Source organism: Impatiens glandulifera, chromosome 1 (genome assembly GCF_907164915.1).
Source record: "Impatiens glandulifera chromosome 1, dImpGla2.1, whole genome shotgun sequence".
Lineage (NCBI taxonomy): Eukaryota > Viridiplantae > Streptophyta > Magnoliopsida > Ericales > Balsaminaceae > Impatiens > Impatiens glandulifera.
This window is the reverse complement of record NC_061862.1, coordinates 160,169,927-160,193,863: the sequence shown is the minus strand read 5'-3', so window position 1 is coordinate 160,193,863 and position 23,937 is coordinate 160,169,927. Positions and strand designations below refer to the sequence as shown.

Here is a 23,937-nt window from a genome sequence, read left to right as displayed (position 1 = left end):
ATCTCTTAGCTTCGGAAGTGTTGAGGGAGGCTATTTATAGCCTTTCTAAGTCGATGGAGGCTTCAGGTGGATCGAATCAGCCAAAAATCATTAATGGTGTTTTGACTATTCTTTTTTTAGAACGTTTGGTTCCGCTTCTCCTATGGAGTGCGACTAATTCCCGCGGGTTAAGCACATAACCCGCAAATACACTTAACCATTTAACCATGCACAAAATTGGTCGCCTAACGGGCTCGAACCTAGGACCTCAAATAGGTTAAGGATATCCACCTCTTGTTGTTATTACTAAAAGAGGGTATTGTTTTGACTATTCTTCGTCCAACTTGTCGGAATATGGATGATTCATCCCTATTGATGTAGGAAAAATGATCACCGAAGTAGGATGATCATTTTAGCTTTTGAATCAGCCGATTTGGTTGACTATCGATTGTATTCCATCTTTGAGAAATCAAAGATGGGACTTCATACTTATCTTTGTGGCGATCGCGATGAAGAAGATGGTGGCGGACAAACCGACGTCGTTTTGAGGCATTCACGATGAAAGTAGAGCATTCCGTTAGTGCTCTATCGTGTTCCGTTGGAGATCGGGCGCTTTGTTAACGTTTCAGCTAACATGTGTTAGTCGATTTGGTGAGTCATGGGCGCGCATTCCTTTGGTTACAATCGACTACCTAGGCGCGTCTAGGGCGTTGGATGAGATTCCAGCGCCCATCTAGCGGATGTGGTTTCAGCTGTAGCTTCCTTATAAAGTTTTGGCAACACACGATTTTATTTTTATTTTAAAACCTTAAGGGTTTGTTTGAAAATTGATTATTCTTTTACCCTTTTAGCTTTTATTTTAATCTTTTTAAACACACAAAATATTAAAATAAATATGACAAATATTTTGCCAATTTAATTATTTATTTTGGTATATTTTAGGGTTAAATAAATAATTTTTGGGATGAAATAGATACCTCATTTCATTCTAAATTATTTATTTTAATTTTTGATTTTTTCTAAAATTATTTTAAGATAAAATGAGTAAAACATCTATTCTAAATAATACTTTTTACAATTTTTCTTAATTAATTAGATTATAATTATTATAATAATTAATTTAATTAATTATTTTAATTAGGTTTTGACATTGAAGTTAATTATTTTAATTTTATTTATTTAAAAATATATTAAAATAATTATTTAATTTTATAAATTGGGTGTGTAAATTTTTAGTGCTTATATGTATACAAATATTTTATTGATTTAAAATTAAAAATTATTTAGCAATATTTTATCAAATAAATAATTATTTAAATTAATTATTTTAATTAATTTAAAAAATAGATTTCTCTTAGTGAAATTATAATTTGATTATCTTAAATTTAAAAGATTATTTAAATTTATTCTAAAAGATTAATTAATGTTGTAATTGATTTTAAAATGTTGAGACATATTTCTATAAATCTTTTATAATAATGTTTTATTAGAAAAGATTCTAAACACGTATATCGATGTTGAAAATTCTTAAACTTTAAGTTTTTCCGGGATAATGAATTTCCGGAAATTACACACCTTATTGTTTACCGAAAATTTTGGTATAGAAAAATTCATATATATTTATTTGTCCTAGTTTTGATATATCTTAATTTCGTTAAGATATTATACTTTTGATACTTAAAAAAAAATAAAAATTAATTTAACATAGTTATTACACCACCACCGTTATTAAAAGAATAAAAATATTTATCATAAATTTTTTCTTTCTCAAATCTAACCTTCTAAAATTCTTAAAAAACAAATGCTAATAATTAAATTTAGAATTACCGTTCTAATGTATTTTTTATTTGAGATAAACTTAGTAATATATTATACTCTATTAAGTTTATTTTTAACTATTATTCACTTATTTTATTTATTTATTTTATATTTATAATAATATTTATTATATATATTTTATTAGCTTAAAATCTTCAATATATTTTTAAATAAGTATTTTTTAGTATATTATTTTACTTTTACATTTTTTTGGTAAATAATTAAATAAATAAATAAAATTCTTTTATTTATTTTATATTTTATATTTTATATTCCCCATACATGGGTCGCCCGTCTGTATACAATCTGACCCGTTTATTGTTTTGAATTTAAAACCCTAACAGACCATCGCCAGTTTCTTCTTTCTTCGCCGGAAACCTTCTCTCTCTCGGCGGCGATTAACATATCAAAAAAAGGTCATTCTCCCGCATTCCACCGTCGAAAAACCGACGTACTTCCCCGAAGCTCCGGCCGTCTCCCCAAAGTCGACACCTTCACGCCTTCTCTATCAACTGTAACTGTAAGTTCCCTCAATCGTTTGTCTATTTTTGTCCCTTTATCGCGTTATGATTGTATAGATAAATTGTATGTCTTTATTTACTTACAGAAGGGTTCTTTATGGATATGGATATGGATCAAGAAGCCGAGAACATAGTTGGTGTAAATCAGCACAAACGTAGGAGGAAAAAGTCATCTGTATGGGAGCACTTCACAATTGAAACAATCAGTGCAAGCTGCATCAGGGCCTGTTGTAAGCAATGCAAAAAGTCGTTTTCTTATATTTCAGGCACAAAAGTAGCTGGAACTAGCCACCTTAAACGACACATTGTATTGGGTATCTGCCCAGAAAGTCATCATCATCAGCAGGATCAACAGCAACAAGAACATCAACAGCAAACTGAAGAGGAATCTCAGTTAGCTCTATATTTGCCTGGTTCAGAAACTAATATCTGCCCTGCAATTGAACCCTCAAGAAAGCGGTATAAAGCAATCCCTAGATTATCCAGAATCCATTTCAACCAAGATCTATGTAATCTTGAATTGGCCAAAATGATAATTTTGCAGGAGTATCCTCTTCATATTGTGGAGCATCATGAGTTTATCAATTTCATTCGAACAATACAACCTCTTTTCGATCCAGTCACTGTTGACTTCATACAAGAGGAAATCTTGAGTTTCTTTCTGAGGGAAAAACAAAATCGTATCGACGTTCTTGCTCAATCTCCTGGACGAGTAAACTTAACCTTGGATCTGTTGTTATCGGATAATTCCATAGGCTATGTTTTAATTACAGGATACTTTGTTGATGCTAATTTCAAATTGCAACGGCAGGTTCTTAATGTCATTATGGTTCCAAATCCAGATTCAGAATGCTCACTTAACCAAGCTGTTCTTGATTGTCTTGTCGATTGGAATCTAGAGGACAAGCTGTTCACTGTTACTCTAGCTGAATCATTCGCAAGCACTTCTTTTAGAGAAAATCTGAAATCCCTCCCTTCTGTCAAGATCCAACATATTCTAAACGGACAGCTATTGATTGGGAATTGTTACGCCAGCAATTTGACTCGGCTTGCTCAAGATGCGTTGCTTTTGACGAACGAAGTTGTTGGGAAAGTTCGTCGGATAGTGAAGTACGTTAAAACCTCGAGAGCTACTGAAATTGAATTCAACGAGATGAAAGAACATCTGCATGTGGGTAGTACGAAGAGCTTAAACATGGACGATATCACAAAATGGAACACTACTTACCATATGCTTAAAACTGCTTGTGAATTGAAGGGAGTTTTTTTCTGCTTGGATACATTTGATTCAAATTACGAGCTTCCTTCTAACGACGAGTGGAATCAGGTTGAAACTCTTTGTACATACTTAAAGCTTATGTTCGATGCAAGCTGCATATTAGTAGGTGGAACAAACTTAACTGCCAGTGTGTTCTTCCATGAAATGTGGAAGCTTAAGTACGATCTCATAAATGCAAGCCTGAGCAAAGATGTTTTTGTCAGTAATTTAACAAAACCTTTGCAGGAGAAGTTTGATCATTATTGGAGAGACACCTGTTTGGTTATGGCTCTTGCTGTGGTTATGGATCCGAGGTTTAAAATGAAGTTAGTGGAATTCAGTTTTTACAAGATTTATGGCGAAGATGCTGAAATGTGGATTAAGACTGTTGATGATGGTATTCATGAACTGTTTCTTGAATATGTTGTGAAGTCTCTTCCGCCTGCAAACTTTTTGATGGAAGTGAACGATGGTTCTGTAATGACAGAGTTAACAAAGGATGGAAATCTTTTCTCTGATGATGGTGAAGAGTTTTCGGATTTTGATTTATATATATCAGAGATTACGAGTAATCAGCAGATCAAAACTGAGTTACATCAGTATCTTGAAGAACCCGTTTTGCCCCGGGTGCAGGAGTTTGATGTTTTAGTTTGGTGGGAGTTGAATCGCGCCAATTACCCGACTCTTTCTCAGATGGCTTTTGATGTTTTGTCGATTCCGTTTTCTACAGTTGGTACTGATTCAGTTTTTGATACAATGACGAAGAAGATGGATGTTTATCGCAGTTCGCTAACACCCCAGTTAATCCAGGCCCTTATTTGCTCGAAGGACTGGCTGAGCAGGAGTTCATAGATTAGAAAGTAATATCAAAGTTTTGGATTTTTTTTTTTTGGTATAGAAATTTTGAAATTTCATAACTGTCTAGAAATTCCTTTAAACTTTTTTATTCTGAATTCATTATTCAACTAAACATGTTTATGAACAAATTCTCAACTTTTGCAATTCTCTATTTCATTCTTCTTACTTTTCATATGAGATCCTGGTTTGAAAGATTATAAAAATAATATTTTGCAATAATTGGATTCATGAAATAATCTGTATTATATTTTTTCCTCAACTCTTTTTCATCTTATTATATGTTTCTGTAGCCTCAAGGTGATTGCTATAATCACTGGCAGATAGAATTATTCTAATTTTAATATTGTTAGCATAATAAATAAACTTTTTATATTTGGTTAACATAGATTTGGAGTTATAATTTTAATTTTTAAATTGTATATCATTTTAGATTAAGATTTGAAATTGAAATTATAATTTGTAGAATTGAAACTAATGTGATTTTATAATTTTTAATCACTTTTTTTATTCCGAAATTGTAATTCTAATATTTATTTTTTATATATTTTCATACAAATATATTGTATTCTTTTAGTTTAATTCTAATATATATTTAGAACTAATATTTTTTAATTTAGTAAGTTAACTGAATCAATATTTATTTTTTTAATTTAGAAAATAAATATGTATAAACAATTTTTTTTTAAAATTTATAAAATTAATTATGGCGAACCAAATATTATTTTTTCTAAATTTAAGAAGTTACATGTCTAGTCAATTGTTTTAAAAAATGAGAATATAACTCTATTATACAAAATAATTGAAATATCAATTAGATTTTGTCAAACTAATTATCTTAATAATATATATTTAAAATTCTTGTAAATTGAAATTAAAATTTCAATATCAATGTCAATTCCACTCAAATCGACAAATTATAATTCAATTTCACTCGGCCAGAACAAAAGAAAAAAGATAATCACTTTTAGGGTGAGAAGATTTAGCATTGGAATTCTAATTTCAATTTCATGAAAATTGACATTCAATTACAATTCAATTCATATGTTTGAAAAAATTATAAAATTTTAATTCAATTCCAATTCCTATGTTTGAAAAAATGATAGAATCGTAATTCAATTCTAATTCCTATGTTTGTAAATAAAATATCGGTTAAACATGTTAACTTCTTAAACATGTTTTCACGTTTTTGGCATATTTAATACGTTTTTGATATGTTTAACACGTTTTTGACATATTTAACACGTTAACACATTTTTGACACGTTTAACACGTTTTTTACACGTTTAACATGTTTTGACATGTTTAACATGTTTTCACACTTAAAGCATATTTTCACACGTTTAACATGTTTTTCACATTTTTGGTATGTTTAACAAGTTTTAACATTTTTAATATGTTTTTTATACGTTTTGAAAAGTTTAACACGTTTTTTCACATTTTTGACATGTTTAATATGTTTAACACGTTTTCACACGTTTAACATGTTTTCACGTTTTTGACATGTTTTACACATGTTTTACACATTTTTGACACGTTTTTCACGTTTGGGCATATTTAACACGTTTTCACACGTTTTTCATGTTAAACACGTTTTTCACACGTTTTCACGTTTTTGGCACATTTAACACATTTTTGACATTTTTAATACGTTTAACATGTTTTTCACACGTTTTGATAAGTTTAACATGTTTTTCCACGTTTTTGGCACGTTTAACATATTTTTGAAATGTTTAACACGTTAACATGTTTTCCACACGTTTAACATGTTTTTTCACACATTTAAACACGTTTTTGCACGTTTTACATATTTTTGCATGTTAAACATGTTTTTAACATATTTAATACGTTTTGGTACGTTTAAACATATTTTGATAAGTTTAACACATGTTTGATACATTTAACACATTTTTTTTACGTTTGTTTTGCCTTGTTTAACAAAATTTTGGCATATTTAACACGTTTTAAAACATGTCACAGTGGGTTATACGGGCCAAAACGTATTAAATATGTCAAAATGTGGTAAATGTGCCAAAATTTATCAAACATGTTAAACGTGCAAAAAATGTGTTAAACATACCAAACAGTGTTAAACATGCCAAAACGTAAAAACTTGAAAACGTGTTAAACGTGTTTAACGTGCCAAAAACATGAATAAACGTGTTTAGTGTATTAAAAACGTGTTAAACGATCAAAAATGTGTTAAACGTGTCAAATAAGTGAAAACTTGTTAAACCGTGACAAAACGTGAAAAACGTGTTAAACGTGTCAAAAGCGTGTTAAACGTATTAAAAATGTGTCAAAAACGTAAAAAAACATATGAAACGTGTCAACAACGTGTTAAACGTGTTTAATATGTTAAAAAACGTTTTAAACGTGTAAAAACATGAAAAACATGTTAAACGTGTCAAATATGTGAAAAACTTGTTAAACATGTTAAACGTGAAAACATGTTAAATGTGTCAAAACGTTAAAAAAACGTGTTAAACGTGTTAAAAATGTGTTAAACAGTGCCAAAAACATGATAACATGTTTAATGTGTTAAAAACGTGTTAAATGTGTCAAAAAACGTGAAAACGTGTTAAAAATATTAAAAACGTGTTAAACGTGTCAAATATGTGAAAATTTGTTAAATATGTCAAAACGTGCAAAATGTGCCAAAATGTGAAAAATGTGTCAAAAACGTGTTAAACGTGTCAAAAACTTGTTAAACGTGTTAAAACATGAAAATCGTGTTAAACGTGTCAAGGACGTAAAAAACGTGTTAAATGTGTCAAAAACGTATTAAAAGTGCTAAAATATGAAACATTATAAACTCGTAAAAAAACGTGTTAAACGTGTTTAATGTATGAAAACGTGTTAAATATGTCAAAAATGTGAAAAATGTGTTAATTTGGAATTATAATTCTGATCTAAAAAAGATTGGAATTGAGAACTATCAAATTAGAATTCATTGGAATTTTAATTCAAATTCAAATTCTTAATAGTAAAGTGTCTATTATGTAACATAAGAATTAGAATTGGACCCTCCAATTCCAATTTCAATTCCATAATTACCAAACACACCTTAGAGAAATTAAAATTTGGAAAAAAGCTAAATATAATCTGTAAAGTGTAAACACTAAAATTCTAGTTATCAAATTTATAAATTTAAAAAATAATTATTTTAATTAATTTTGAAAGAATAAATCAAAATAATTTTCTCCAAGTCTAAAACTTAATCAAACAATTAATTGGATTAATTATTGTGATAATTTACTTTAATTAGTTAAACATAATGGTCAAGAAAAATAAATAAAATAATTTGAGATAATATTTGTATACTAACATCTTTTATTAATTTTAAAAATCGGATGACAATATGTTTCAAATAATATATATTTTAAATTAATTATTTTAAATTAATTTAAATACATATTTCCAAAAATCAAATTCTAATTTGATTATTTCAAATCTAAAAATTATTTAATCTTGAATCCAAATTAATTATTTTTATAATTAATTTCAAACCGTCATGATTTATCTATTTTTTTAAAATTATATTTATTTTAAAAAGATTCATGATGACAAGGTAAAAATCGATGAACCTTAAATTTTTTGGAATAAGATTTTCTAGAATTACAAATGTAAATTACAATTTGTTTCTTCCCTTCTTATTTGAAAGACATGTTATCTTTTAATGAATTAGTTTTTGGTCTACTACAAAAACAAATATTTCATGCTTAAGTAAAGTTATTTTAATGTTAATATTATTTAAGTATATACATATATTTTCACCAATTTTGTGCATAAGTAATTCACTTTTTTTAAAATATATACTAACTTTGGTGTTAAAGAATAAAGGAAGCTATGTAAGAAAATGGCGGAATCAGTTTATTTTCTCTCTCTCTTCCTAAAAACGAATGGTTTTGAATCTTCTCTTTTCCTTTCAACTTTCCTTCTTTTTCATGGTTATTCGAATCCTTTCTATTTGGCATCTGCTTTGGATGATCATAACTGCTCGAGAACACAAGATTGAACGATTTCGACTTCGGTATATCTTCTTTATTGCTTTATTTGTGTCAATTTGTGTTTCGATTCAGCAGTAGTATTTCATTTCCTATTGTGGTTGTGCTTAATCTTTTGTGTATTCCTTGAGAACGCAAATATAGCGTTCCAACACCTTAGATTGTATTTATATATGATGCACTGGTTTATTCAAAATCATTTGAGGATTTCCTTCCAATTCAAATTGCTTCCCTTCCTTTTTATCGGGATCTGGAAGCCTCGTCCTGTCTGAAGGTTTAGAGATTTAGAGATTACAGGAATGATAATTGTTAGAGGGTAGATTCGCGTTATGTATAATAGAAAGAAATCCATATTAATGAGAAACCTAGAATAAATTTCATAACTTTGATCATATCCTTCTGATACAAATCCATGTATATTTTTTTAAAGCAATTGACTGCAGAATGTTGTTTCTCAATGCAGTTGTTGTTCTGACTGACTGACTATAACTGATTTTTGATGTAATCAGTACTCCAAAATGTTTGATTGTGGTTATGAATGACAGATTGTAAGCAGGTAACATAGATTATTTTGTTAGAGGTATTGAATAAGCATAATGGTTCAATGGAGATTGTCATTGATTTTTGTATTTGTTTAGGTTGGATGATTCAACATAAGAGGGGCAATGAAGAACGCGTTTGGCATAGAGGGGGCAACGAGAGTAGGTCAACCGAACAGTGCGCTAAACGTTAGGCATTGCAAGAGGATCTGAAGGGTTGAAGACAATTGGCCGGTCTTTAAAAACTGGAGTGAGCCGTGCAGTAATTTGCAGAAGATCTTAAAGTAACTGAGAAAAAGATATTTGATCCTAATGATAGGATCCTGGTATTTTGCAATAGGGTTTTAGTGATATCATGTATTTGTGGAGTAGCAGTAGATCCTTTGTTTTTGTATGTTATGGTTTATGATTATCAAGAAAGTTGCCCTCGGTATAGACTCGGAATTAGCACACACAGTTACGAATTTGCGAACACTAGTTGATTCCTTCTAACTTATACGGATGGTTCTGCAGTTCCGAACAGCTTATATTGCTCCTTCATCTCGAGTTTTTGGACGTGGTGAACTTGTTATAGATCCTGCAAAGATTGCAGAAAGATACTTGCATCGTTACTTCATCGTTGATCTTCTAGCCATCCTTCCTTCCTCAGGTTAGTTAGGACAATCATTCATCTTTTTGACATTGTTATTATTGACTCTTCCTATTGATTTAATATGGGCAGCTTGTGATGTGGAAGTTCTGGGTGATCAAGATGGTTCAGTATTGGTGGCTACAAAAACATGCTTTACTTTTGATGGTTACATTCCAATACATACCCAGGTTCCTACGTCTCCTTCCTTATCCTCGGAGCTTAGGAAACAAATGGCACCTTTGCTGAAAACCGCTTGGCTTGGGCTGCGTATTACTTGTTTTTGTTCATGCTAGCTAGTCAGTGTAAGTAGTTGAATCAGTGCTTCTGCTATTCTGTTTATGATTGTTATGCTCATTTCATGTAAATGGTTTACAGATAATTGGCGCTTTTTGGTACCTGAATGCTATAGGACGAGCTGATAATTGTTGGGAGGGACGCCTGGTGAAGGACATATATTATGGTATAAAAAGTTTTCTCTACTGCTGCGAATGCAGAGAACGATGGCTCGCAAAATCACTTTGTTTGGAAAGAAATAGCGCCAGGAATTCGTAGTGCGAAATGTTATTACAATGAAGTGATCTCAATTTGACTATGGCATATATGGTCAAGCTGTTTCATCGGACATTGTTGCCACCAAAGAATTCATGTCAAAATACAGCTATTGTCTATGGTGGGGTTACAGAAATTTAAGGTAATATTCTATATACATGGCACTTATCAATGGATTTGAATGCATTTGATAGATGTTCTTGAAGATCAAATTTGTGTTCTATTTGATGACAGTACGCTAGGTCAAGGGCTTCAAAACTAGCACTTATCCAGCAGAGGGTTCTGTTTTCAATAGGAATTGCTGTTTTTTGGCCTTATCCTGTCTGCTCTTCTGATTGGAAATATGCAGGTTCGCCCACCAAATCAAAATTTTCAATTCTTTTCAGCATATTATTTGAAAGTTATATATATGTATGATGATTGATTTGTCATCAATGTTGATAGACGTATCTTCAATCTCTCACAATTCGGTTGGAGGAGATGAGAATCAAAAGGCGTGATTCGGAGCAGTGGATGCATCACCGGCTGCTTCCCGCGAACTCAGGGAAAGAGTTCGGCGTTACGATCAATACAAATGGATGGGACAAAAGGTGTCGATGAAGAGAACATAGTCCAGGGTCTTCCTAAAGATCTTAGGAGGGACATAAAACGTCATCTATGTTTGAGTTGGTGAAACGTGTTCCACTATTCGGCAACATGGATGATCGGCTGCTCGACGCCGTTTGCGAGCGTCTCAAGCCGACATTATACACACAAAGCACGTATGTAGTTCGTGAAGGAGACCCGGTTGTGGAAATGCTTTTCATAATCAGGGGCCGGCTCGAGAGCGTCACCACTGATGGAGGACGGAGCGGTTTTTTCAACCGGGGGATTTTGAAACACGGAGATTTCTGTGGGGATGAGTTTTGACGTGGGCTTTGGATCCCAATCCGGGGGGAACTTGCCGCCTTCTACTCGGACGGTGAAAAGCCTTGTCGGAGGTGGAGGCGTTTGCGCTGACAGGCGACGAGTTGAAGTTTATCACGACGCAATTTAGACGACTGCATAGTAGGCAAGTGCAGCAGACGTTTCGATTCTATTCTCAACAATGGAGGACGTGGGCTGCGTGTTTTGTACAGGCTGCATGGAGGAGATATTCGCGGCGGAGATTGCTGATCTCCGACGGAGCGAGGAGCTGGCGGAGGAGGAGGGTGAATTTGACGAGGACGATGAAGGAGAAGAAAGCGGAGTGTTGGGGCCATCTTCCTCATTTGGGGCGGCAATGTATGCTTCTAGATTTGCTGCAAATGCCATGAAAAGAGTCCATAGGCTTAGAAGTGAGAATGCTATCGAGCCTGTTAATGTCCCTAACCCGACCGATCCCGATTTTGAGGCTGATCTTTGAAACCAACAATGTTAGTTTTCCCCATTTTCTCTTGTCTAAAAGATTCATGAACAAAAGATAGTCATGTTTTTTTCTTAAATTTGTTTATACAAGGATAGATCAAACATTAAAGAATCTTTCTATTGGGATTTATGTACCAAAATGAAATGGACATACAAAATGAATTACCTTTTTCTATACACGTTTCTCAGCAGCAAGACGAACTTTATTCAGAGACTCCTTAAACGCGTGCCAAGCAACCATATAATGATCTTGAGACGTCGTACCTTCTCCCACAACCTGCATGGCTCGTCGATGCAGATGGTCGAACCACTGAACCGCATTAGAGTGGTCGATACAGTCAGGCCCCAACATCGGGAAACATATATCCGCTTGAAATCCTTCCTCCATCTAGGCAATATGTAATGAGGTGGGATTTCATCCATCCCATGATAGCTAAGAACACATAATGCGTGTCGACATAGGTACCCTTCGAGACTGAAGCAATTGCAAACACAACGGACTTCTATTGCGGATTTATCGAACGTAACCTCCAAAATTCCGAAATAACCTATGGTTTGTTGATACATCGTTATCTTCGTCATCTTCGCGTTCTTTTATGGCGTAAGTGATGAACATGCCCGACAGTGTGAGACTGAGTTACGCTTAAACACGATGACATCATGTCGACCTCTACTTGGAACTTGGAGAATATTTCTTTCGTGTAGACTTTCGATAACTGGAGCTCATAGGTACATCTCGTTTTCAGCGTCGGATTGAACTCTCTCGATGTAGAGTCGTCGATGGATTCCTTCCGGATCTGTTGTTGTAAAATCAGTTCGTATGAATAGAAGAATTCTTTTAATTGAGTTTGTTCTTGTAAGTACCCTTCGAAAGGCGATTTCAAAACCTTGCAGGGCTGAGGAACAAAAGTTCCTGCAAGAAACGCGTCTTTTGAATAAACCGAGCCCAACGTCTCGATCTTCGTATAAAGATTGTAGCCATTCGACATCCATAAGCCCGAACCGCCGGATCATCTCTTCCAAGCCATCTCGAAATCGTCAATTTTATTTGTGTTATACACGTTTTCTGACAATGTTTGTTGAAATAACTCGTATTTCTCTATATTGAGCTCGCTTAAACTTGCGAGTATTATTTTCACGACATGCGAGGAGCAAACGCGATGCTGAGCCCTAGGAAATACCTCGGATATCGCGTTTTGTAAGGAATTGCATTGACCGGTGACAATCGTTTGAGGTGGACGCCCCAACATACATGTAAGCCACGCCCTTAGTAACCAAACGTAAGATTCCGATGTTTCATCCGAAAGTAAACCGCAACCTAGAATTATAGATTGCCCATGATGATTGATTCCGAGAAACGTGAAGACAGGAACCTTATACCGGTTTGAAAGACATGTTGTGTCAAATGCAATCACATCACCGAAATGCGAATAAGCTGCCCTTGATCTTGAATCAATCCAAAACACATTCCTTAAATGCCCCTCGTCGCTAAAATCCATCGAATAGAAAAAGTTTGGATTTGTCAGCTGTTTACGACGAAAGAAGTCGTTCATAACTTGCAAATCCCCGGTTTGGAGTTTCAAGCATTTGGAAGAATTGTCGCCAATTTCTCTTTCGCTCGATGAATCAATTGAAACCTGGTGGGTTAGGGTTCTATACAGCTTAATGTACGAACTTCTATATCAGGAGGAGACTCCAATAGCCTCTTGACTCCGGTTAGGTCCATTTTCTTTTGCGACTTGGATTGTTGAGCTCTTTCAGGATCGAATAAGTGGTTGTGCTCGAGTTTAACTTCATCAACTCTCATTTGTTTGATTCGACCAGCCATCAATCTTAACATTGCCAAACAACCTGTTCTTGTCTCTTTTCTTCTGCTATTTGCTTCCTTCATCATCTTAAATCCCTCACAGTTACAGCACAGACCGCGCCACGTTTCTCTTTGCTGTTTCGCTTGTCCATGACGACTTTACCCGTATGGCAAATCCGAGATCTTTTCCGTAGCTGTTATAATAGTTATAAGCATCATCGTAAGAATCGAACTCCATTCCTACCAATGGAGGGTAAACAGTCCCATTACAAATGCTGTGTTCAAGATTCAAACTAGCTGTTGATCCAGATTCATCACATTGAATCCCTTCTAACCATCTATTTTTCTACATTCCAGATGATCATTGCTTTCTAAATCAAGAACATGTTCATTTCCATTCTCTAGATCATTACCTTCTAAATCCAGAACATCAAGATCATTGCTTTCTTCAATCCCAAAAAGTTGTTTGTGGTCCAATTCATTGCTATGATATCACCCTCACCAATCTGCTCACTTTCATCAGAACCTTCTTCGATCTGCATTGAGAAAACAAACCAGGACAACAATCAATGATGATTTTCTACAGCACTTTCAATTCTAAGCTAATCAAATTGTTTCCTTTCCTATTAATCTAGCAGAAACCCTTTTCATCGATTGAACAAATCAAGAAAACTGAAATGAACCCTCTTCCCGTTTTGTACAAAACCAGTCAATAGTACAGAAAGACCTTACAACGGTGATGTCGAGATCGGGACTCGGCGTCGGAGATAAGGGTTCATCGGTCGGAGAAAACTCGTCGTCATCGGTGGGCATGATGACTGTGAAAAGCTAGGGCTTTCACCGAACTTTCTGTCAAAGTCGGCTACGTTAGCTTTACCGTCCTCAATTCTTATTTTCTCTTTAATTTTATTTATTTTTTATTTAAAATAGAAAAAAAAATTATCAGGCTCACTCGATCCGAACTTAATCTTGTTAATAATTTTTTTCTAATGAAAGTAAAATTTATCTATTTTATTAGTTATAAATTATTTGAAATAGTTAATGTTTCATACATTATTTATTTAATTTTTTTTAGGTTGTTGTTTGTTTGTAGTTGGTGTACTTGTGTCATAAATTGGAGAAGAGATTTTAAACTCTCTATACCATGGGCAACTCTATGCAATTATTGCTAAAAACTACAACTATCAAAACCCTAAAGTTATGGAACTATCCCACCAAAGAAATGTCAAGAATTAGAGAATTTCACTAGCGAAATATGTGTGGAGAACATCTTTTTTCCAGAATGTAAATTCAAAAATAGAGACGTTTGTAGCCATTCTTTCTGCAATAATTGCATTATCAACTACGTCAAAATGAAAATTGAAGTTGACAATGTCGAGGAAGATCAAGTGTCCCCGGCCTTTGTTGCGATTTCAATCTTGACATACTCTTTTGTCGTTCGATCCTCCCTGTTAAGTTGTTTGAAAAATGGTGTGATATCCTTTTTGAGAAAGCCATTTTGGGCTCGATCATTGCTATTGCCCTAATCAAAAGTGTTCGACGTTGATTGTCAACGAATGCGGTGGAGACGTGAAGCGGTCTGTTTGTCATACTGTAAACAAGCGTTTTGTTTCAAATGCAAAACTTCATGGCATGCTGGCTTTGATTGCGAAGAGACGGAACAAATTAAGGATTCTAATGACATCGCTTTTAGTGTTCTTGTCGAGAAGAATAAGTGGACAAGGTGCCCAAAATGCAAGTTCTACGTCTCGATAAATATCACTGATCGCAGAAAATATGTCTTTTGCAGGTTTTAATACCGTCTCTCTTTATGTACATAATATTATTTATGTACATCCACTTTAATTAAATATAATTTTATGAATATTGATGCAGATGTCGGACCAAATTCTGTTATAATTAAATATAATTTATGAATTAAATAATTTTTCTTTAATGAAAGTAAAATTTATTTATTTTATTGGTGTAAATTATTTGAAATAGTTAATTTTTATTATTTTCTTGGTACAAGTTAATGTCAATTTTATTTATTTTCTTGTTACAAGTTATTTGAATGATTCAATTTTATCACGATCCATCTTATTTGATATATAATATATGTTTTAGTTATTATTTTATTTAAAACTCAATTAATAAATTGATTTATTAAAGTATTTTAGTTATTATACTAAGTCAAGTTTGGTTATTGGTATGGTGTAGTTTATTATGTATGAAAATTATATATTTATTTATTATTTATAATAGAGTAAATAATAAATAAAAACAATATAAATAAGGTTGTGTCATAAATGAGAGTTTTATTTCTCATAATCTCCATTGTTTTTCTCAGTAATTATTATCTCAACTTATTGACATAGGAAATCAAAATCATGTTTTTTCTAGATAAACACTAATATAATATTTAGGATTATAGATTATAACTAAGGAAAACTAACAGATAATGGATTAGGACTAAAACAATATAAAAACAACTCACCGACTAACTATATGTCACGCGACGAAGAAAAGAAAGGGGAACAACAACTAAAACGACGTCGTTTAGGGTTTAGGGCATAGGGCTTGGTTTTGGGAGTGTAGATGATCATTGTCGTTCAATAAACAATTAGCTTCAAAACCATTCTTAATAAGAATGATGACAAACTAAATAAAAAGTTGTGAAATTTAAAAATATGAGAAAAAAAAACTGCAAAACATTTCACCATATTCAAGTTCTATTTATTTATTTATTTAATTATTTTAACTTGGACTTAGATTTTTATTTAACACATGTATAAGGACTCATATTAGTTTTAAAATTTAATATCATGAGTCATTAAAAATGAATTTTATTATATATAAATTTTATTATATATATATATATATATATTCAAAAGGCTTATTCTAAATTAGGTTTTTTTAATTAAAGTGATAAAAAACTTGTATAAAATATAGATAAATTTATTTGGGTAGAAAGGGTTTTGGGACATTTAAGTCCCTACTATTGTGCCACTGAGATAATAGAGTTTAATAATTTAAAATTTAGAAAAATTTGTAAGAGTAAAATGATATTTTAAATAAAGGAATGAAATGATTGAAAATATTGAATGGATAAAGAGAAAGAAAGAAAAAAAAAACCAAATTAATAAAAAAAAACTAAATAGGACAGACCCAAAATTATAGATTTTTTCAAATTTTCTTTATAATATATTTTTAACATTTTGTATCTATCTCATTTTATAAATGGTATAAAGTAATATATAGTTAAGATCTCTCTACAAAAATTAATCTTTTTATTAACAGTCATATCATATATGAAAATTAACAAGAAAGTTTTAAATAGATCTGGTATTTAAGGCCTTGTTCTCTTTAGGTTATTTAAAAAACCCCCACAAAATCCATTTTCCAATCAATCACTTCTCATCCATCACATCACTCATATCATTAACTAAAATACAAAAATACCCTCTATTTTAAATTATTATTTTATATTTTATTTATAAATATCAATACCCTTTAAGTCTTTTTACCAAAAATAATCATTACTTTCTCAAAATCATCACCTATCATCTAAATTTTCTCTCTCTTGGTTTTTAAAAAAACCCAGAACCGAACAAGGCCTAAAAGTAAATTGATTTTAAATTTTCTTGAACAAAATATGAATTAAGAATATATAAATTTTTGTTTGATGAAAATTTTGAAGTTAAAATTATATTTTGATTAACAAAAATGAAATAAGCTTTTACTTTTAGGGCATGAGTGCTTCTGTGTGCCTTTGACTTTGTACTCTACCTTTGACTTTGTCCTCTATCTTTGCAGCTGAAGCTTTGAGAAATTTGGTGATGCTTCGAGAAGTCCGAAAAGCGGTGATATCAAATCAATCTAACTCAATAACTCTAATACAGAGTGTATAGACTCTCGAACAGGTGACACCGCATTATTTCTGTACATTACCAAACTGTGGTTTTGCAAAACCGCGAACCCGTTTCTTTTATTAGATTCAGACAGCCTGTTTCTGTACGCAGTATGAAAGAATTGTTTACTGTCAAAAACTTAATTTTATAACAATTATATGGAAATAGTTGAGCTGGATCCGACTTCATGACTTCATATGAATGTTAAATTAATTTTATCTAATTTACGGAGGTAACGGGAGGTTCGGGACGGTATTATCTCATTCCGTTTTTATTTTGAGAAAATTTTTACTATCATTCCTGTCTTATTTGGTGGAGAAAAATCTCTAATATACACTATTTATATCATATTTTCAAAAATAAATATTTTTTTATATAAATGAATTTTTTAATATAATATATATTATAATATAGGAATAAACTTAAAATCTTTTTAATATATAATGAATAAATAAATTTGACGATTTTATATATTTAATTGTGTTTTTGAATGTTCAGGCTATAATCAAAATTTCGATTATTCGGAACAAGAGACCCTAAACCTTAGTTTCTTGTAGCTTTGAGCGACCGACATTTATTTCCTTTTTCTCTCTACGAATTGAATCACCTTGATCAGATCTAAAACCCAGATTATAGATCGGCCAAATCGGTGGTTCCTGAAGACTACATATCTGTTTTTCTTCCAACACACGGTTAGATCTCTGGTTTTATGTAATCTATTATTATATTGTAGGCTTGCTTGTAGCTTCTTTTCAACTATTGCATCTGTACAACTTATGGATTTGAATGAAGGGACAAACAACCTGTTACTTCTGTGTTGCAGGAAGAAGACGAAGTTGTCTTGAATCATTTTTTCTTGCTTTAATTAATTATGATCTGTGGTGACCTAGCTATTTGACCTACTATCAGTTCCTCTATATTACTATTTATCCTTCCTAAAGGATAAAACCAAACAACCATTCAATGTCAAGCTGTCTTATGCTTCCATTTGTGTCTCATATTGCCTATTACATGGACAGAAGTTTGTTTTTTTCTCTTTATCTGGGATTCAATACAACAACTTTTGTGTTCTGTTTGTTTTCTTTGTGAGGTAAAATATGACCATTTTACTAAGAAAACATGATTTGTCCCAATTGTATAGTTTTTATCAAAGTATTTGAGTTGGAAACATTTGTACTTGATTACTATTGAAAGTTGAATTTGAAAATTGGTTACTGCACATGATGTTGGACCGGCCATCCATACACATAATATTGTAGAAAGTAGTTGTTTTTCAGAGCTGATTCAGCTTTTTGTGATTCTTTTTATCTGCTATAAGTCATACTTTCCTCCCTCTAAATCCTTGAAAGCTCAAAGTTGATGTACACATGTTCAATTCACGGCTTCAATCTTATTACTATTTACCTTGTGATGGATGCATGGATACCAGCCTTATCTAACTAGTTAGCTTTGAATTGATATGAAGTTTGAAGGTAAGGCTGCTATGGATGAATGCCAACATATGGAGGAAGATTTTCCAAGTTGTACTAATAACATTGGTGGGATTTCTTCATTTTGCATTAACTTCTACTCGCCTCTATATTGTATGGGTTGGAGAATTGACTCAATATATTTCCTTGTTTTTGGAAATAGAGGATATCCAGCAACCAGTGAAGGAAATAAGCAATTCAAATGAATCTTCACCCAATGTGCCTGTAATGGTTGAGATTGAGCAAAGAAGTCTTGAACCCATCTGTGGAAACAACATTCTGATGGCAGAAAAAGAAAGAACAAATAAGATTATGGAAAGCTTTATTCAATGTCTTAAAGGAATACAGGGATAAACTTCAGGTAATAACTTTGTATGTCTTAACTTGGTCAAGTTTCTGTTTGTTTTAAAAGTATTCAGTTTCTTATGAGTTAATTTTAAATTAAACAGGTTGCTGAAAATGAAATAGTCAATCTACAAGAAAACCTCTCAATGGAGAAGACCAAAAGTTCTGGATTAAAGCTTGAACTAGAGTCCTCCTGTTTGTGTAGTAAAGAAATTACATCTACAAAAAGTGAGAAATGTCTTTCTGATGATATCAACCATGTACCCAAATGGCTTATCTTGTTTCAAGAATGTTATTCTGTAAATAGGGTTTTCCTAATTATTCATGTTTCATCATTTATTTCTTTTCTCAAAGCAATTTTTTCTTGGTTGCTGATAATTGAAAATTTTTTCTTCGTTTTTTAATAAGTTGTGCAGATAGAGGTTAAGCTGGGTAACAGGCAACAGATAACAGATTGGGCAGAAAAAAGAAACAGCTGGAAGAAATGGCAGAGGTAGTGGGATTTTTACTGCAGAGGCATTTTATTTTACTGCAGAGGCATTTTATTTTATTGCAGAGGGGTGAAATAATTCTGAAGGCACGAGCCCTTAAATACCTGCTAAACCCTAAACCCTAAAGAGACCACTGATCTTTTGAAACTCTACAGGTAATTCTAAATCTCTTACTCTACTCATACCCTAGTTCTCTTCTAATTCAGTCTCATTTTTCTATCAATTACATGTTTGCAGGTTTTGCAATCCTTCTCATTCTCTACTGCCTGGACCCTCATCTACTCTGCAGTTACTAAGGTACCGCCTACTCTAGGCTACATATAATTCCCATTTTATCACAAATTCGGGAATGTAAAAGCCATGGAAGTTAAAGAGATCGAGAATACTCTTTCCATTCCTTCTGTGATAGGTTTTACAAAAATCTCATATTTCTTTCAAACAGTGTTCTCTATGGATATACAGAATTTTAATGGGATACTAAATATGCCCATTTCTCATTTTTAAAAGCAAAATTTTACATCATAATTTTCTAACTTGACCTAGGTTCTATTACTCCCATCTTTTATGAATACACAATAAATATCCAAATGCTTTGCCTGTAATGACTTACAGGAGTGATGGCTAGATGATGGCCCCGCTCCTGTTCTTAGGCTTTCTCTTGGAGTGATGGCTAGAATTATGTTAAATGCAGGTAAGTAAATACTGTTTTTTCTTCATCAATATTAAACACATTTTTTCTTCATTCAAACTTTCATATAAATATTTAATTATATTGAAAGCTATATAACTCAAATATTTAATTGTTTCATGATAGAAACACTAATCTTGCTTAGCTTTTTCAAAAATATCTTGAAGCTTATTTGAGCCAAAATTTTTTACATAGTGAAAACTTTCCATACTTTTGACTATCTAGGCAAGTATGTCTGACTATCTAATTTATTTCTAGAAAAATAAACACCTAATCGAAGGTCAAAATAATAGATCAATGCTCTATTTTCAGCTTGTAAACCTAACTTGTGATAGGTTTATTTTGGGATGAAAGTTCTGAAAAATATGTTGAGGCGTGATATTATTTTCGTAAAAACAAATGTGCCATATAAAATTATTGATACAATAATATTCATCACAAATCATTCATTTCAAATTATTTCAAAAGATATTGAATAGATGATTCTGTAAATAAAAAAGCCTTGACAATGGGAAAATATATTGTGTAATCCACAAATTATTATCTTTGTCTACATGTCTCCTTTTACAGCCTTTTCAGTTCTGACTTTTTTTTTTATTAGTTTGTTCTACTTTTGTAATTGCATATATATCTATTTAGTTAACATCATTTCTTTCATTTTTGTTAACATACTTGGTTCAAAATTAATAAGAATAAGTAGTTAAAAAAATGTTATAATAATCTGCTTTTATCATATGATCAGTTATTGAAGGATTTTCGTATGCGACCGGCGCCAACATGTATCCGTTTTTGGTGATATATTTAAACGAGAACCACGTGGCGTTTACCCAAGCAACATATGTACTATTCTATATGACTATAGGATTAGTTCTACTTTATTTTGTTGTGCCTTTTGGTTTGGTATGGTTAATAAGACCCTCTACAATTATTCTTATTGAATATATATTTTGTTCAATGGTGAGTTTTAGGTTATTTTTGTTATATTTTATGAATTTGAATATTTTTCATACTAAATTTAATGTGTTTTTTCAGGAAATATTTTTAGTTTGATTGTCGACTGTGATGGTTCAAAGTTGGCTGGTCAACAATTTTAATAAGTGCATCTGTAGTTATGACAATGGGCATATCTATTATCAGAACATCTACATTATCTATAGGAAATAATGAGGTAAGTATGATAGAATATGCTTTCTATTACTTAGTATCGGCATCGGTTATATTTATTTGGTTATCTGGTTTTATGCTTATCCAAAATTCAGCCGGATGGGAATATGGGTTTGGATTTTCCATCTTACTTGTGGTAGAAATTTCTATTTGCTTCATATTTACTCTCAACTTCTACAATCATGTGAATTCTTAAAGGCGTATTTTCTGTAGACCGTTATGTGTTCTATTGTCAGCATACCGTAATAGAGATATACAACTAACGAAAAAAACCGTTTACTATTTTAGGCTTAATAAGATAGAAACTCCTCTAACTCATTTTCTACTGTATGATATTGATTTTGTAAGTTATATAATTACATGTGTAACTTAAAATATTAATCATTCAATTATTGACGTTTACAGTGTTTAAATCGAAAAACTCACAAAATTCAAATGAAAAAGGATTGTCAACGGTTGAAATTATACAGGAATTCAAGTCTCTTCTTAAACTAATCTCCGTATGGAGCTCATCAATTATACTTTCGATGACAATTTCTACTGATGTTTTTCAGATTTTGCAGTCAAGACTAATGGGTAATAAGTTGCACTTTCATTTGGCGTCTGAAATATTTGTCTTATTCGGAGTAGGCAGGACTATGATTGGTTTATTTGCTTATATCTTAATCCGTTCTCTAATTGGAAAAATACCAATCTTACTAAGAATGCTAAAATTATGATGGTCAGTGAATTATTTTCTATTGTATCCATGTTAGCGTTTGTTGTCACGGAGACTGTTAGAAAAAAATCAGTTAATGTTTCCTCTTTCCACAATACCTTTCAATGAGGTTATCTTACGGATTTTTCACCGTAAGATACAACTTTTTTTATAACATTAAGACGTCACCAAATCTGGTTACTCTAACCAGTGCTTTCAGCGGACTAGGAGGGGCAAATAGAGGAGTTTTTGCAATTCTAATTCAACAGTTATATTGGATTCGAAAGTGGAGAACAAATAACATCGACGAAGAGAATTATCAATACTATTACCTACTTATGGAAGAGTTTTGCCTATTAAATACAATATGGTTCTTATATTGCAGTAAAAAGTTGAGATCTTCTTTTTGGATGACAAAAATATTTTGCCTATCTTCTTGTTGCTTCAAGATCTTGACCTTCAACTGGAACATGGACTATAATACCATCTTCTTGTTGCTTCAAGATCTTGACATTCAACTGGAACATGGACTATAATACCATATTGTCATCCAGCAAGAAAATCTTCATACTTTTTACTACAATATAAGAACCATACTGTGTTTAATAAGTAAAACTCTGTCATAAGTAAGTAATAGTATTGATAATTCCCTTCGTCGATGTTATCTATTTTCCACTTTTGAATCCAATATAATCGTTGAATTAGAATTGCAAAATCTCCTCCAATTGCCCATCCTAGTCCGCTGAAAGGGCTGGTTAGAGTAACCAGATTTGGTGACGTCTCATTGTTATAAAAAAAATTGGATCTTACGGTGAAAAATATATAGGATAACCCCATTTAAAGGTATTGTGGAAGGAGGAACCATATTGAAATATTAACTGATTTTTTTCTAACAGTCTTCGTGACAACAAACGCAAACATGGATACAATAGAACAACATAATTCACTGGCTATCATAATCTTAGTAAGGATTGATATGTTTTCAATTAGCGAGCAGATTAAGATGTAAGCAAATAAACCAATCATAGTCCCGCCTATTCTAAATAAGACAAATATTTCAGACGCCAAATGGAAGTGCAACTTATTACTCATTAGTCTCGACTGCAAAATCTGAAAGGAATCAGGAGAAATTGTCATCGAAAGTATATTTGATGAGCTCCATACGGGGATCAGTCTAAGAAGAGACTTGAATTTCTGTACAATATCAACTGTTGACAATCCTTTTTCATTTGGATTTTGTGGGTTTCTGATTGCACACGCTCGATTTAAGCATCCATCTGTAAACGTCAATAGTTGAATGATTAATATTTTAAGTTACACATAATTATATAACTTACAAAATCAATATCATACCATAGAAAATGAGTTGGAAGAGTTTCAATCTTATTAAGCCTAAAATAGTAAACGGTTTCATCCGTTAGTTGTATATCTCGATTACGGTATGCTGACAATATAACACATAACAGTCTACAGAAAATGCGCCTTTGAGGATTCACATGATTGTAAAAGTTGAGAGTAAATATGAAGCAAATAAAAATTCCTATCATAAGTAATGTGGAAAATCCAAACCCATATTCTCATCCGGCTGAATTTTAGATACACATAAAACCAGATAACCAATGCCGATACTATACTAGGTAATAGAAAGCATATACTATCATCATATCTAGCTCATTATTTCCTATAGCTTGGTCAATTGAAAAGGATAATGTAAAAGTTCTAATAATTGATATGCACATTGTCATTACTACATATGCACAAATTAAATATCAGATACCATACATTAAATTTTAAAATTTAATACATTATCAATCCCTCTTATATTAAGTTCCTGAAGAGTGGA

General features: G+C 32.0%; 1 protein-coding gene, 2 long non-coding RNA genes and 1 pseudogene across 5 annotated transcripts; 3 read left to right on the top strand and 1 right to left on the bottom strand.

The window, feature by feature from the left end:
• The first annotated feature begins 2,175 nt into the window (after nt 1–2,175).
• LOC124918689 (zinc finger BED domain-containing protein DAYSLEEPER-like) lies at nt 2,176–4,574 on the top strand. 2 transcript variants are annotated; one of them, XM_047458728.1, is made up of 2 exons: nt 2,176–2,317; nt 2,408–4,574. In XM_047458728.1, the coding sequence occupies exon 2, from the start codon at nt 2,416–2,418 to the stop codon at nt 4,426–4,428; it is 2,013 nt and encodes a 670-aa protein (XP_047314684.1). In that variant the 5' UTR covers nt 2,176–2,317; nt 2,408–2,415; the 3' UTR covers nt 4,429–4,574. The 2 variants fall into 2 exon arrangements, with proteins under 2 accessions (XP_047314684.1, XP_047314683.1); XM_047458727.1 differs by having other exon boundaries at nt 2,405–4,574.
• Nucleotides 4,575–9,042: 4,468 nt separating this feature from the next.
• LOC124913575 lies at nt 9,043–11,541 on the top strand (annotated as a pseudogene).
• Nucleotides 11,542–11,557: 16 nt separating this feature from the next.
• Nucleotides 11,558–14,228, bottom strand: LOC124920480. Of its 2 annotated transcripts, XR_007097641.1 has the most exons (3): nt 14,083–14,228; nt 11,710–13,886; nt 11,558–11,576 (listed from the first exon to the last, which is right to left on the bottom strand). It is a non-coding gene; the product is annotated as an uncharacterized LOC124920480 (long non-coding RNA). The 2 variants fall into 2 exon arrangements; XR_007097640.1 differs by lacking the exon at nt 11,558–11,576 and having other exon boundaries at nt 11,651–13,886.
• Nucleotides 14,229–17,765: 3,537 nt separating this feature from the next.
• Nucleotides 17,766–19,684, top strand: LOC124918688. The gene is made up of 5 exons (XR_007097505.1): nt 17,766–17,932; nt 18,706–18,778; nt 18,873–19,070; nt 19,159–19,314; nt 19,611–19,684. It is a non-coding gene; the product is annotated as an uncharacterized LOC124918688 (long non-coding RNA).
• Nucleotides 19,685–23,937: the final 4,253 nt, after the last annotated feature.

Bases quoted from the DNA above. Each gene is read 5' to 3' on its own strand.
- LOC124918689 (XM_047458728.1), top strand. From the start codon at position 2,416: ATGGATATGGATATGGATCAAGAAGCCGAGAACATAGTTGGTGTAAAT.